Source organism: Lampris incognitus, chromosome 12, assembly GCF_029633865.1.
Source record: "Lampris incognitus isolate fLamInc1 chromosome 12, fLamInc1.hap2, whole genome shotgun sequence".
In the NCBI taxonomy this organism is placed as follows: Eukaryota; Metazoa; Chordata; class Actinopteri; order Lampriformes; family Lampridae; genus Lampris; species Lampris incognitus.
This window is the reverse complement of record NC_079222.1, coordinates 55,714,637-55,728,812: the sequence shown is the minus strand read 5'-3', so window position 1 is coordinate 55,728,812 and position 14,176 is coordinate 55,714,637. Positions and strand designations below refer to the sequence as shown.

The 14,176-nt window shown below is 48.1% G+C and overlaps 1 protein-coding gene across 3 annotated transcripts in view; it reads left to right on the top strand.

Annotated features, from left to right (window-relative positions):
• Window positions 1-14,176, top strand: part of auh (AU RNA binding protein/enoyl-CoA hydratase) — a 140,328-nt gene that overhangs the window by 108,129 nt on the left and 18,023 nt on the right. For all 3 annotated transcript variants that reach the window (XM_056290720.1, XM_056290719.1, XM_056290718.1), the window contains one exon: window positions 1,628-1,815. In XM_056290720.1, the coding sequence (XP_056146695.1) occupies window positions 1,628-1,815 (188 nt within the window). The remainder of the gene's footprint in view (window positions 1-1,627; window positions 1,816-14,176) is intronic.

Below are 14,176 nucleotides of genomic sequence, written 5' to 3'. Positions count from 1 at the left end.
TTGGATGAGGTTCAGTTTATTGCCGTGCATAGGCATGCCTCTAAATTTCTGATATTGGAGTGACTGTCTCACTTTAGAGCGGTACGGTGGCGCAGTGCTTAGCGCAGTCACCTCACAGAAAGAAGGTCCTGAGTTCGAACCTCAGGGTAGTCCAACCTTGGGGGTTGTCCCAGGTCGTCCTCTGTGTGGAGTTTGCATGTTCTCCCCGTGTCTGCGTGCGTTTCCTCCGGGTGCTCCGGTTTCCTCCCACAGTCCAAAGACATGAAGGTCAGGTGAACCGGGTGTACTAAATTGTCCCTAGGTGTGAATGTGTGTGTGTGTGTTGGCCCTGTGATGGCCTGGCGGCCTATCCAGGGTGTCTCCCCGCCTGCTGTCCAATGACTGCTGGGATAAGCTCCAGCATCCCTGCAACCCTGGGAGCAGGATAAGCGGTTTGGATAATGGATGGCTGGATGGATGTCTCACTTTACAGGAACATACAACTGAGTATCATCAGTGTAGCAATCAAAATGTATTGCTGCGTATAATTTGGCCAAGAGGTTAGTTTTAGAGGGAGGAGCAAAGGACCAAGCCTTGGGTACACCATATTTCACTGCAAAAAAATTAGATGTACCATAACCAACTGTTATGGTAATGGTTCTGTCAAATAAGTTAGAATTCAGCAAATATAGAGCTACATCTGAAACACCTATGTTAAGTACTGCATGGAACAGTGAACCTCTTTGTGAATGTGAAGCTTGTGGTTTGCGTGTATAACTATGTGTGAGTATTTTTAGCCTATGTGTGGTGCGGTATATAAATGACCAGGAGGTGTTGAATAATGTGCGTGCACCTGGCAAGAAAGTCCAGTCCGTGATCCAAAAGGGGTTGTCCGAGGAAGTCCGGGTCCGAGATCGGGGAAGTCGAGTCCGAAAGGAGGAGTCCAGGTAGAGGGACACGGGGGGAGATCGCTGGAGAGGGCCGGGGCAAAACGTGACGGTCACTGGAGACGAGGGAGACGCGGGGAGCCGTGGAAGTCGCGGAGGGAGAGTCTTGGCAGGAAACAGAGAGACACGAATATAAGACACTGGGGAATAAACAGAATTGCAAAAGGGTAAGGAACGCGGGAGGGCTTGTCAGAGCTTTACCGCAGGGTTCAGTACGTCGAAGCACGGAGTGGCGTTCTGGGAGACTTCTTGTAGAGGGCTGCCTGATTGCCACAGGTGTGCCTGATGGATGATGGCAAACACCTGGTGCAGTGTACCAGGTGTTTCCGGCACGTCCGAGCTGGGGGAGTGGCTTGAACGTGCCGGGGAGGCAGCTTGGGGTGGTGTAACCACAACAGTCAGCCAGCTTTGCATTCTGTGTACCAAAAAAATGATAAGATTACAGTGGTACTCTTGCAACAATAACAGTTAAGATGCAACAAATAACAGTTAATGCAAAAAAAAATTTATTGGTTAAGCTGATGTCGGATGCAGTGCAATTTAGGCATTTTTATAAAAGCATCAATCAAGATTTAAAATGTATTTTTCTTACTTCTGAGATAGCTTTAATCCAACAGGTAATGGAGATAATTAACAGTTATGGGTTTGATGTCAAATTCAAGGGCCTTTGTTTTAACTAATATCTTGTCTTTCTTCTACAGGTGGCACACAGCGGCTACCAAGGGCTATTGGAGTGTCCCTGGCTAAGGAGCTTATTTTTGCAGCACGGGTGGTGGATGGGACAGAGGCTCACCGCCTTGGCCTTGTCAGTCATTCTGTAGAGCAGAATAACAGTGGAGATGCTGCTTATCACCGTGCACTTGAATTAGCCCGAGAATTCAATCCCCAGGTAAAAGAAGCATCTAACTAAGTAAAAGACTTCCTGTAATTTGAATCAAACTATTTCTTAGAAGTAGAATCTGTAATGTTGGAAATGTTGAATTTTGCTGTATGTAACTGTTGTGTTTTGGGTGTTTTTTTTGTAAGGTGTAGCTGCCGGGTAGTGCTACAACCCTCTTATTCCTGATTCACCACCTATGTAGTATACCTGCAATAACACAGTTGCTGGAAATTACAAAAGGTCACTTACTTTCACAGTAAATATGTTACATGGTCGGTATAACTGCTAAATCTTTTTTCTGATTTTAGCGCTCTCATCTTTCCAAAACATGTTCTTTATTAATCTGATGATGATAGCAATCATGGGCTCGCTTGTGCCAAACTTTGTCACAGCACAAATCAGTTAAAAGTGAAAAGGAAAGAGGCAATATGCACAATGAGCTGCTGTTTCACCCCAAAATTTGTGAAACGAGGGAAATGGTCACTCTTGAAAAATGTTATATTTAAGCAAAAACGTTGCTTGTAGCAAACCAATCAGGACAGCTCCCTGTAACAGTCAAGTGTTGTTTTGCCAACTGCAAAAATATATAATGTATGTCTATATTTGGGGTGAAAGTAGCTTGTTGCGCTGTATTGCTTCTTTCCATCCACTTTTCATTGATTCACACTGTACCAAAGTTTGGCATTGTGTGAATGCATCATGAACAAGAGCGCTTTCGTGACTCCTCCATAACAGAAACATTGTCCCTCACAGCCTAACAGACTATCATGCCTTCTCCCTTATGCCCATCTCAAATCCAATGAAACCAAAAACCAAACCAAAATGACGAGGCAGAATTGCACTGAGGTCCCTATTTCCCCACATTGAAAATTTTATTTTTAATAAACCTTAAAAGAAATCTCAAACTTGGGGTATTTCCTGTATCAAAATAAGACCAAGGTGGTGACTGGTAAACTGAGACTGGATTTATCTTTTTGCAAAATTTAGCCGGGCTTAGATGTTTCATACCGGACCATCTGTACGGAGGGCCTGATAATTGCTGCACAAGACCAGAGCCTGGCAAAATGATCCTATCACCATCACATTATCAAACAGACCCAAAATGCAGAATCTGTGGAATGTACGAAGAACCCATCGACCACATTATCTCAGGCTGCCTGGAACTGGCAAAGACCGAGTACATATACAGGCACAACAAGGCAGCAGCATACCTGCACTGGAAGATCTGCAGGAGTTACAAGATCAACACGACTGAGAAGTGGTATGAACATCAGCCAAAAACGGTCACTGAAAACAATGATGTGACCATCCTCTGGGAAACGCCCATCCACGCTGACAGAGAGATAAATGCCAACAAGCCCAACATCGTTATCAAGGGCAGGAAGGAAAAGAGGTGCATGCTCATCGACATGGCAACACCACCCGAAACAAACACCTCAGTGAAAGTCACAGAGAAGCTGACCAAGTACAAAGACCTGGAGATTGAAATCAACAGGATGTGGGGAATGAAGACCGAAACAACACCAGTGGTCATTGGAGCTCTAGGACTCATGAAGAAGGGAATGGAAAAGTTCACCAACCGTATCCCAAGCAACATCCATGCAGTCCAGAAGATTGCCCTACTCGGAAAAGCTCACATATTACGACGAGTACTGTCAATCAAGTGACATCTGCCCTATAGTGCCTCAGGTCCATAGTTTGGACCTGGCTCTACAGGATGTAAAACAGGAAATATGGAAGAAATAACAATAATAATAATAATTTTATACAGCACTTTTCTAAAACAATGGTACAAAGTGCTTTACAACGAAATAAAACCAAACAAGGCAAAAATAAAAGTAAGTCCAAAGAGTAAAACTAAAAACAGTATAAATGAATAAAAACATATATATAATATTTGTAAAAGCTTTCATAAAAAGAAAAGTTTTAAGACGAGATTTAAAAGAAGCTAGAGACTTGGTTTGTTCAACAGGAAGACTGATACATAGTGTGGGGCTCTAACAGCAGAAGCCCCATCCCCCTTTGTAACAAACCGAGACCTGGGAATAACCAGCAGGGCTCCATCTTTGGACCTTAATGGTCAAGAGGGTGTATAACTGGTAAATAAATCAGAAATATATGTAGGAGAAAGACCATTTAAAGCCTTAAAAGTGAGCGATAAAATGTTCAAATCAATTGAAAATGTAACAGGGAGCCAGTGTCGGGAGGCAAGCACAGCAGTGATATGGTCATGCCTCTTTATCCCAGTAATGAGCCAAGCAGCAGCGTGTAGTACCAATTGCAGCTGGTTGAGGGAGCCCTTCCTAATATCAGAATAAAGTGCATTATGTATTATTCATTATATATGAAGAATATGAGAGATTGTTGTCACATGGAGGGAGCAACCAATACTTGGGAGAAATTCCTGCAGCTCCTTTAATGTTGCTGTAGGCCTCTTGCAGCCTCCCTGACCAGTTTTTTCCTTGTCCTCTTGTCAATTTTAGAGGGTCGTCCTGGTTTTTGTAATTTCACTTGCTGTGCCATATTTTTTCCACTTGTGTTTTTTTTTGTTTTTGCGATGAACAATTTTATTAACATTTTTCAAAGAGAAAGACAGGACAGAAAAAGAAATAATAATAATAATAGGGCGTCTAGGTGGCGTGGCGGTCTATTCTGTTGCCTACCAACACGGGGATCAGCGGTTCGAATCCCGTGTTACGTTTGGCTTGGTCGGGCATCCCTGCAGACACAATTGGCCATGTCTGCGGGTAGGAAGCCGGATGTGGCTATGTGTCCTGGTCGCTGCACTTGCGCCTCCTCTGGTCGGTCGGGGCGCCTGTTCGGGGGGGAGGGGGAATGGGGGGAATAGCGTGATCCTCCCACGCGCTACGTCCCCCGGCAAAACTCCTCAGTCAGATGAAAAGAATCAGCTGGTGACTCCACGTGTATCGGAGGAAGCATGTGGTAGTCTGCAGCCCTCCCTGGATCAGCAGAGGGGGTGGAGCAAAGACCAGGACGGCTCGGAAGAGTGGGGTAATTGGCCAGGTACAATTGGGGAGAAAAATAAATAATAATAATAAATAAAATTACCCCTCAAAATTTTGTAACAATACCATATACAACCTTCAGTACACAATTCCACCTCTATGTTCTTGTTGACCAAGCCACAAATGGGCACCAGGTAAGGTCAAATTGGTCCATCTTGTCCAAAAAAGAGTATGAGACCCTCTCATAGCTAGCTGAGCCATAGTTGAAGCTCACTCTTCATAGGGAGGGGGGTATTCTTTTTTCCAGTCTGGATAGTATACGCTTTGCAGTTGTGGCCAGAATAATCCACCTCTTTTCAAAGGAGGAAAGGCCAGAGTCCTTGAGTTCTGTTGTTAGCCTAACATAAACAGCTTTACGGTGGTTGGGAATTGCCTCATAACAATATTACTAATAATAATAATAAATCAATCTTATATAGCGCTTTTCTAATAATGAAAGTCGCTCTACAATAAACGGGGTGAAACAAGTTGACAGATAAACATAACACAGACACACAGGGGTGGATGAGAAGGGGAGCTACGAGAGGGAGAAGCGGCAGCCGCACACGACGCCAGCAGTACTCTCCTACTTGGACAGATACAAAAGGGAAAGAAAAACAAACATCATAAATCACATAAATCACAGATGAAGTCTGAAGAGGTGAGTCCCGACCAATGACCTGAATGTGGGCAGCCCGCAGCAGTGTCCGATGCGCTTGGGAGGCAGTTGGGGGGGGGGGTTGAGGGAGGGGGCAGGTCGAGCGCTCAGTCCCCAGCCTGCCCCAGACCAGGGGTGGATGAGTGGACGGGGGGGGGGGGGGGCACAAGAAGGCAATGGAGAAAAGGTGTGTCTTGAGACGGGATTGGAAGAGTGGGAGGGATTCTGAGTCTCTAATGATTTGGGGAAGTGAGTTCCAGAGCCTGGGAGCTGCTCTGGGGAAGGCTTGGTCACCAAAACCGCGGAGGGTGGACCTGGGGGTAGAGAGAAGGGAGGCTGAGGTGGCTCTGAGGGACCGAGAGGGTTGGTAGGGGGAGAGGAGATCGGTGAGGTATGGGGGAGCCAGTTTGTGAAGGGCTTTATAAGTAAGAACCAGGATTTTATTATTGATCCGGTGGGAGAAGGGTAGCCAGTGGAGGTCTTTTAGGACTGGGGTGATGCGGTGCCAGGATTTGGTGAAAGTTAAAAGTCGGGCGGATGCATTCTGGACCAATTGGAGTCTCTTGATAGAGCTAGCACTGATGCCATCGAGCAGTGAGTTGCAGTAATCAAGGTGGGAGGAGATGAAGGCATGGATCAGTATCTCAGCAGCAGGATGTGTGAGAGAGGATCTTATTTTTGCAATGTTGCGAAGGTGGTAGAAGGGGGATTTGACCATTTGGCAGATATGTGGCTCAAGGGAGAGAGGGTGAGATCAAGGATGATAATAACAAGTCATATAAAACTTGTTGAATGTTCTTCCACCAGTCCTTTAGTGCCACTCATAACCATATGTGAAATAGAGGCCCCAGCTCCCTTACATCTCCAACAGCAGTCATCTGATATGACATTCCTCCTATGCAATTTTTATAATTCATGGATGCCATCTATGAATTATTTTCAGTTGGATAAATTTATTTCCGGGGGGCGTCCGGGTAGCATAGCGGTCTATTCCATTGCCTACCAACATGGGGATCTCTGGTTCGAATCCCCGTGTTACCTCTGGCATGGTTGGGCATCTCTACGTGTTAGTGTGATAATTTGGAAGGGCTAGTTTGTCTTAGGTAGAGAGGAAACAGGATGGTGTGTCGGTCAGAACACAGGAATGAAGAGGAGACGTGAACTTCGTTTGTCTGAACTGTATTGAAATCCAGCATAAATTATAGCGAGTTTTTTCGTCAGGGACTCAAAGAACAAACTGGATCTCAACAAAGGACAAATGAGGATAACTTCACTATACACCTAGACACGAGTCTTGCAGGGGAAAACTACATGTGGTGTGCACTTATAACATGAACACAGTCTCAACATGTGTTAGGCAAGGCATCTAGCTTCAAACTACAACTGAACATAGGCTGCGTCACTCACAACCGGAGAATCTGGCCAGAGTCTTAAAGGGGCAGGCAGTCTTAAAGGGGCAGGCACCTATAAATGTCAGAGCCTTTTTTACAGCCGCCCCAAAATGTGCAGGGCACATTTACTTCCAACTAAAGGCTCATCAGTCAAGTTCAGGGAGGACGGCGCTCTGCGAGTGTTCATCCTCCCCAGACGGAAGATCCAGTTGTGCCACCAGCCGAGCTACTGGCCGGGTGTACAAATGTCCCTTGATGTTTACATCAGCTGATCTGATGCACCCATCGTCACTGCGGTGAACCTTGACTACATGTCCAATGGGCCACCGGGCCTGAGGCAGCTGGGGGTCCACCAGCATGACAACGGCTTTCTCCAGCAGATTGGGAGGAGAACGGTGCCATTTCTGTCGGGTCTGTAGGCTCGGGAGGTACTCCCGGATGACTTGGGACCAGAATTGGTCAGCGAGGATCTGCGAATGCCACCAGCGTCTGCGGCTCAAGATCTCCGTCTCAGGATAGACCATTTGGGGGAGTGATCCATCAGGCCGCCCCAGGAGCAGACTGTTTGGAGTCACGGGGTCCACGCCCGCGATGTCTGCAGACGCATAACCCAGCGGTTTGGAATTGAGGATTGCCTCAACTTCCAGGAGCACCGTGAGAAGGACATCTTCGTGCAGGGGTTGGGCCCCCACACAGGTGTAGAGCGCAGATTTGACTGAACGGACTTCTCTTTCCCACACTCCGCCGAAGTGTGGTGCTGCGGGGGGGTTAAAGCAGAATTTAATCTGCAAGCGGGCAAGCATGAAGGACAGGTGCGTCCGGCCTTCCTTGTCCTCAGTCCTCATGTAGGCTACTGCTCCACAGGCTTGCTCCGAGGCGTCAGCGAAGATGTGCACTTCGCGGGTGGCACCCTCTAGGTTGACGTCAGCAGGTGTGTAGGCACGCGGAAAGGCAAGGAGAGGTAGGGACTCGAGCTCAGCTTCCCAGCTGGACCAGGCTTGCAGGAGTTCTGAGGGCAGGTTAGAGTCATCCCAACCACGTTGTTTGCTCCATAGTTGTCGGATGATGAGCTTCGCTCGAGTGTTGAAGGGTAGGAGGTACCCCAGGGGATCATATTGCGAAGCTAGGACTCTGTAGATATTCCTCAGCGTTGAGGCATCGTAGACCACAGGCCTGTGTTTGTAGCCTAGATTGTCTGTTTCCCAGTTCCAGCTTAGGCCGAGTGTTGATTCCAGGGGGTTGGACTTATCTTGTGCCAGCCACAGATCCAGGCTTCCTGATCTGGCTTCTTGAGGTAGGTGGCTCAGGACGCTTGTATCATTGCAAGCCCATTGACGCAGATCGAAGCCTGCAGAGGCCAGGAGTTCTCTGAGCCGGTCCACCAGCAGCTTGGCTTCTCCTGGTGTACGCACACTCTGTAGGCAGTTGTCGACATAGAAGCAGTTCTCCACAGAGAATCTCCGGTCATCTTCAGGCTGGCTGTGGTCGACAACGTGGCGCTGCAGGGCGTAGGTGGCACAGCAGGGGCTGCACGTCGTGCCGAATGGCAACACCTGCCACTCGAACGTTCTCAGAGGCTCATCAACTCGCAAGTCCCTCCATAGGAACCTGAGCAGGGGGCGATCATCAGGGAGGAGGCGCACCTGATGAAACATTCCTTTTATGTCTCCACTAACTGCAACACGTTGCTCGCGGAATCTAACCAAGACTCCCAGTAGGGGGGCACTGAGGGTAGGGCCCGCTAGCAGGTGCTGGTTGAGGGTCTGTCAGAGGTATTGGTGTGAGCAGTTGAAGACAAGGCGATTCTTTCCGTTATGGCTGACAAGATTGTGGGGGATGTACCAACCTTCTGTGTCAGCTGTCTCCTGACTGATTTCTCGCGCGGCTCTTGCTTCGATGAGCTTCTGCATTTCTGCCTTATAGGCGTCCGCTTTCTCAGGGTCCTCCATGAGCCATCTCTCGGTGCTATGCAGCAGGGGCATGACCGGCTCCTTCGGTGCATGCAATGGCGGCATGTTGGCGTGGCGCAGCAGTGGTGTGGCATACCTGAGGGTTCCATCTACGCTTATATGGACCGTCTTGGCTTCAAGCATTGCCACAGCTTGCTGATCCTGCATTGACCGGGTCACCTCTCTCTCGTGCCGGTAGGGTAGGGTGTCGACTTGCAAAGCCTTACGACATGTTGGTATAGCTCATCAGTTGGTGGCGGAGATGAGCTGAACAGGCACTGCGTAGAAAGGGCTGGCCGCCCCATGAGTGGGATTGGGCCCTGAAGGGTCCACCCAAGCCTGGTGTGGACTGCTGCTGGGCCTCCAGGTGGGCCGAGCCTGACGGGCTCCACAGGGGTGACCAGATGGGGATAATCAGAACCTATCAGGAGTAATGACTTGGCTTCCTTCAGGGCAGGTATGGGAAGGCCACGTATGTGGGTGAACTTCCTTTGCAGGTGGTCAACGGGGTAGGTATGCTGGGCTAAGCTGAGGCGGCTGGCAGTGAAGGCACCATCTATCTTATAGCTACACTGGAGGTTTGCAGCTGTGGAGACTCGGAAGGACACAGAGTGTCCATGGAGTACTTCGATGTCCTGGCGGACTGTGCGCAGAGGAAGATCTTCGGGGAAACCTTTCATGCCAAAGGACTTAGCTGCGGCTGAGAGTAGCATAGTCCTCTCGGACCCGTCGTCGATGATTACAAAGGTGTCCAGGATGCGCTCTCCATAGTGTACGAGCACCGGGACAACCTTTAACAAGGCACGATTTTCAGCTCCAGGTCTGTCCAGGTAAAGGGAGTTAGGAATAGAGTTGGTACAGCAGCTCACTTCATTAGCTGCTGTTTCTTCGCTGCCCTTCGCCGGCTTTGTATTTAACTCGTGAAGAGCACGGAGGTGTCTTCCCTGGCAATATTGCAGGGCTTCTCCAACGTGCACTGGGCTGCTTGATATTTTCGTGCGCAACGCCAGCACCGTTTGTTAACCTGGAACCACTCTTTGAGCTGGTCTTTGGAAAGTTCGGCGACGTCACTGCACTGACTGAGGTAGTGCTCAGTGCTCTCGCAGTAGGCGCAATAGACTTTACCTTTGCCGTCCCTGTTCTCTGAACTCTCCTACTGTGGCTGGGAGGCAGTCTCTGAAGGCTGTCCAGTGCCATGCAGGACTGTCGCTGTCCGTTTCCCAGGGCGAATGTCAGTCTTTACATGCTGCTTGTTTCTGCTGTTTCTGCCGGTGGTCTGAGCGTCCAAGACCTGACACCACGACTCGTAACGAAGCTATTCAGACAGATCACACAGAGTGGGGGTCGCCTTGGACTGTCTGAATTGGTGCCGGCGGAAGTCAGCTCGCTGTTGTGCGGGGAGCTTACTCAACAGCTGAGCTACATGTGAGCAACATTTCAGCTCGATTTCCCCGTCAGGACCCAAGGTCTGCAGCATGCCCACCAATGATTGTATCTTGAGGGAGAACTTCTGGAAAGATGTAGTATCTCCATGCTTGACTTCAGGGGCCTCTAGGACACTAGCTATCTTGTTTAAGGCAAGCTGGTGAGGTTGACCATGTTTGTCGTGGAGGGCTGTCATGGTGTCTGTGTAAGGGGTTGGTGAGGTGAGATAAGCATCAGCTATAAGCGTGGCGTCCTCCGACTTCAGGGGATCTACAAGTATTTGGTACTTGAAGAGTTCTGTGGCGTTGGATGGGAGTAGGTTCTCTAAAGCGATGCGAAGCCTTGCGAACTCACTGGGGTCTGGGTGGATGAACTTTGGGATAGTAGGTTTGGGGCCTCTATACACCTGTTCAGAAAGCTGCATAGGGTGGTTAGGTAGCAGTATACTCTGCGTTGCCCCAGTAGATGCTGAGGGATGATGAGCTTGTGCAGGCATCGGGTGCATGAAGCCTGCAGGTGCTGGAGCAGGGTGTGACAGCGGCTGAGAGGGTTGTGGAGGTGGGGTAGATAGGACAGAATCCTCTTGGGTGCAGGGGCTGAAGGCTGCAACCCAGTCGCACAGACTTTTGTGATGGCATCACGTTAATTAATCTATCGTGATACCATCACGATTATGACCTGATTTAGGTGATGTGGTCACGATCTGATAGAACCCTAACCCTAACCCTAACCTTCGTGACCACATCACGTAAATCAGTTCATAATCGTGATGGTATCACGATCAAAAGTCTGTGCGACTGGGTAGGAAGGCTGAGGATGCTTTTCTATGGGGGGTGGAGGTTTGGAAGGCAGGTGTGGATTGTTGTAAGGAGTGTGGTAGAATTGTCTGCTGTCGAGCTCTGTTTATGAAGTTTAAGTTTGCTCATACCTCCATGCAGATCCTCATCAAGCTCTGGCCATGGTGGGGGTGGTGGCCAGTCTTCCTCCTCCGGTTCCGCTTTACCATGATGGCTCCAGGCCTAGCTTTGGCTTGTGGAGGTTCGTAGGTGCTGTAGTTTGAGGCTAGGGTGGGTGCCTGACTTGCGTCTGCTTTCAGTGAGCGGGTGACCTCAATTAGCTCTTTCAGCTCAGTTAGTGCCTCATGAAGTTCCTTCAGACCTGCCTGGAAGGCCTGTTGTGTGTGGTGCAGCCTAGCATTCTCCTCTTTTATAGCTCTCATTTCCAAATGGGAATGGGAGGTGTACTGATTCTGCCAATATGAGAGTGTGTGTGCAGGTCGGGCATTACTATACCGATCTCTCCATTGGGTGCGACCTGGGGCTAGCTGAGGAATCTCGTATTGAGCAGCATTCCCATGGTAGCTCTCTGGGCGAGTCTGGGATGTCGGGAAGGGGGTCATCTGGACTGGGCCCTCCCATGTTGGTGACACTCTCATCTCTAGGGTTGGAGGTGGCAGGCTCCATTCTGGCAGGTCTCTCTGGCGATATCCCACGTAGTCCACCTCGTAGTCTTGCAGTCTGGCAGGTGGATGTATCTGTCATTTAGGCCTCACATCACGATATATCTCTTCATCTGACTCCATCCTGAATACTCTCATCCGGCTCGAAGGACCTATTTGTTAGTGTGATAATTTGGAAGGGCTAGTTTGTCTTAGGTAGAGAGGAAACAGGATGGTGTGTCGGTCAGAACACAGGAATGAAGAGGAGACGTGAACTTCGTTTGTCTGAACTGTATTGAAATCCAGCATAAATTATAGCGAGTTTTTTCGTCAGTGACTCAAAGAACAAACTGGATTGCAACAAAGGACAAATGAGGATAACTTCACTATACACCTAGACACGAGTATTGCAGGGGAAAACTACATGTAGTGTGCACTTATAACACGAACACAGTCTCAACGTGCGCTAGGCAAGGCATCTAGCTTCAAACTACAACTGAACATAGGCTGCGTCACTCACAACTGGAGAATCTGGCCAGAATCTTAAAGGGGCAGGCCGGTTTAAAGGTGCAGGCACCTATAAATGTCAGAGCCTTTTTTACACTACAGACACAATTGACCATGTCTGCGGGAGGGAAGCCGGATGTGGGTATGTGTCCTGGTCGCTGCACTGGTGCCTCCTCTGGTCGGTCGGGCACCTATTCAGAGGGGAGAAGGGCCTGGGGCGGGGAATAGCGTGATCCCCTCTGGTGAAATTCCTCACTGTCAGGTGAAAAGAAGCGGGTGTTGACTCCACATGTTATGGGAGGAGGCATGTGGTAGTCTGCAGCCCTCCCCGGATTGGCAGAGGGGGTGGAGCAGCGACTGGGACGACTCCGAAGAGTGGAGTATTTGGTTGGGTACAATTGGGAGGAAAAAGGAGGGGAAATTAAAAAAAAAAACGTTATTTCCTACTTTTTTGTACATAGTATTCGCGGTAATAAGCATGATTTCCACTCAACAGGGGAAACATCCAGAACCAGCTCACTGATCTTTAACCTTTTTTAAAGGGTCAGACATTTGTTCCTGTAGCATGCAGTCCATTTTTGGAACCACTCCCTTTCAGGATGATGCCTTTGTTAGAAGCTCCTCAGTTGGACTGCCTGTCGGACAGACAAGCAATTTGGACAAAGCACGTTGCATTTGAATATGTTTCCAAAATGGATTCTGTGGGAGATTAATACTTAACTGAACTTTGGTCAAAGGTTATGTATGGTTTAGTATGTTCATCAAATAAATCAGATATACAGCTAATCTCCACCTCCTGCCATTGTTTCCAACAGACAGTCTTGCCTCCTATAAAGATACCTTTGTTATGCCACAGGGGGGCCTGGGGAGATTTATAAAGCCCCAGTGCCCTGCTCTGTGCAATATGACGAGCTGGTATTTGCAAAAATGTGATGGTCAGATACTTGTGGTTTATCTGTACTAAATAGTAGTTACAAATAAAGTTAGGCAAGCCCTTGTCTGCTTAGGGACCTCCAAGTATATTTTCTTCATCCTGGGCTTTGAAGTGTTCCAGATGAATGATGAAATCAGTCTGATGTTGTTCCATTGGCTTCTGCAGTCCAGGTCCTCCACCTTGTAGGTAAATGTTTTAAGGGTGCTTTCCAGTGTGCTGACTGTGGATATCAGCCCATGAATGTTGTGTTCAGTGTTCCGCGTGCACAAGGCGCCCTGTGCATTCCTGTACCTGCTTTCTTATATCAATAACTGTTGCTTGCACAACATTAGTTTTCTTATAGAGTCTTCTTTTCAAGGACATTATGGCATTCATGATGTCTTGATTGCTGTTCTCTCCTGAGTCCAGTATTTCACCATCTCCTTCGTCAAGGTTGTCATCTGCGGCAGCCATGGCGTCGTTTATTTCTTCCCCCTCCAAATGTTCGTCCTCATGTTGGGATTTCCTTTTCTTTTTTGCTTCCTTTTCGTGAAATTTTTAATACCCAGTACTCTTGCTTGACTGAATAAAGTCCTGGGTAGTATTGCAGGACTAATTACATGCTGGGTAGTATTGCATGACTAATTACATGCTGGTTAGCATTGTGGGATTAATTACATTCTGGGTAGTGTTGCAGGATTAATTGCATGCTGTTTAGTATTGCAGGATTAATTTCATTCTGGGTAGTATTGCAGGGTTAATTACATGCTGGGTAGTATTGCAGGATTAAATACATGCTGGTTAGTACTGCAGGATTAATTACATGCTGGCAGCAGAGCTGAAACGTTAAGACCTCTTAGCACCACGACATAACTGAATGCTGCCTTAATTTCACTTTTAGGTCTTAGGCGATGGTTATTAATAATGTACTTCAGGAAGTGTTTGGGCATTGTTACTCTAACCTAAAGTCCGTTTTTAAATTGCTGTTACAAACAGCAGCAGACAGTAGGCTGCTGTCTTTCAGTCATTACATTCGCTGGACACCTGCACTGCGGTTTTTGGTTACTTTACCTGGTTAGACCTC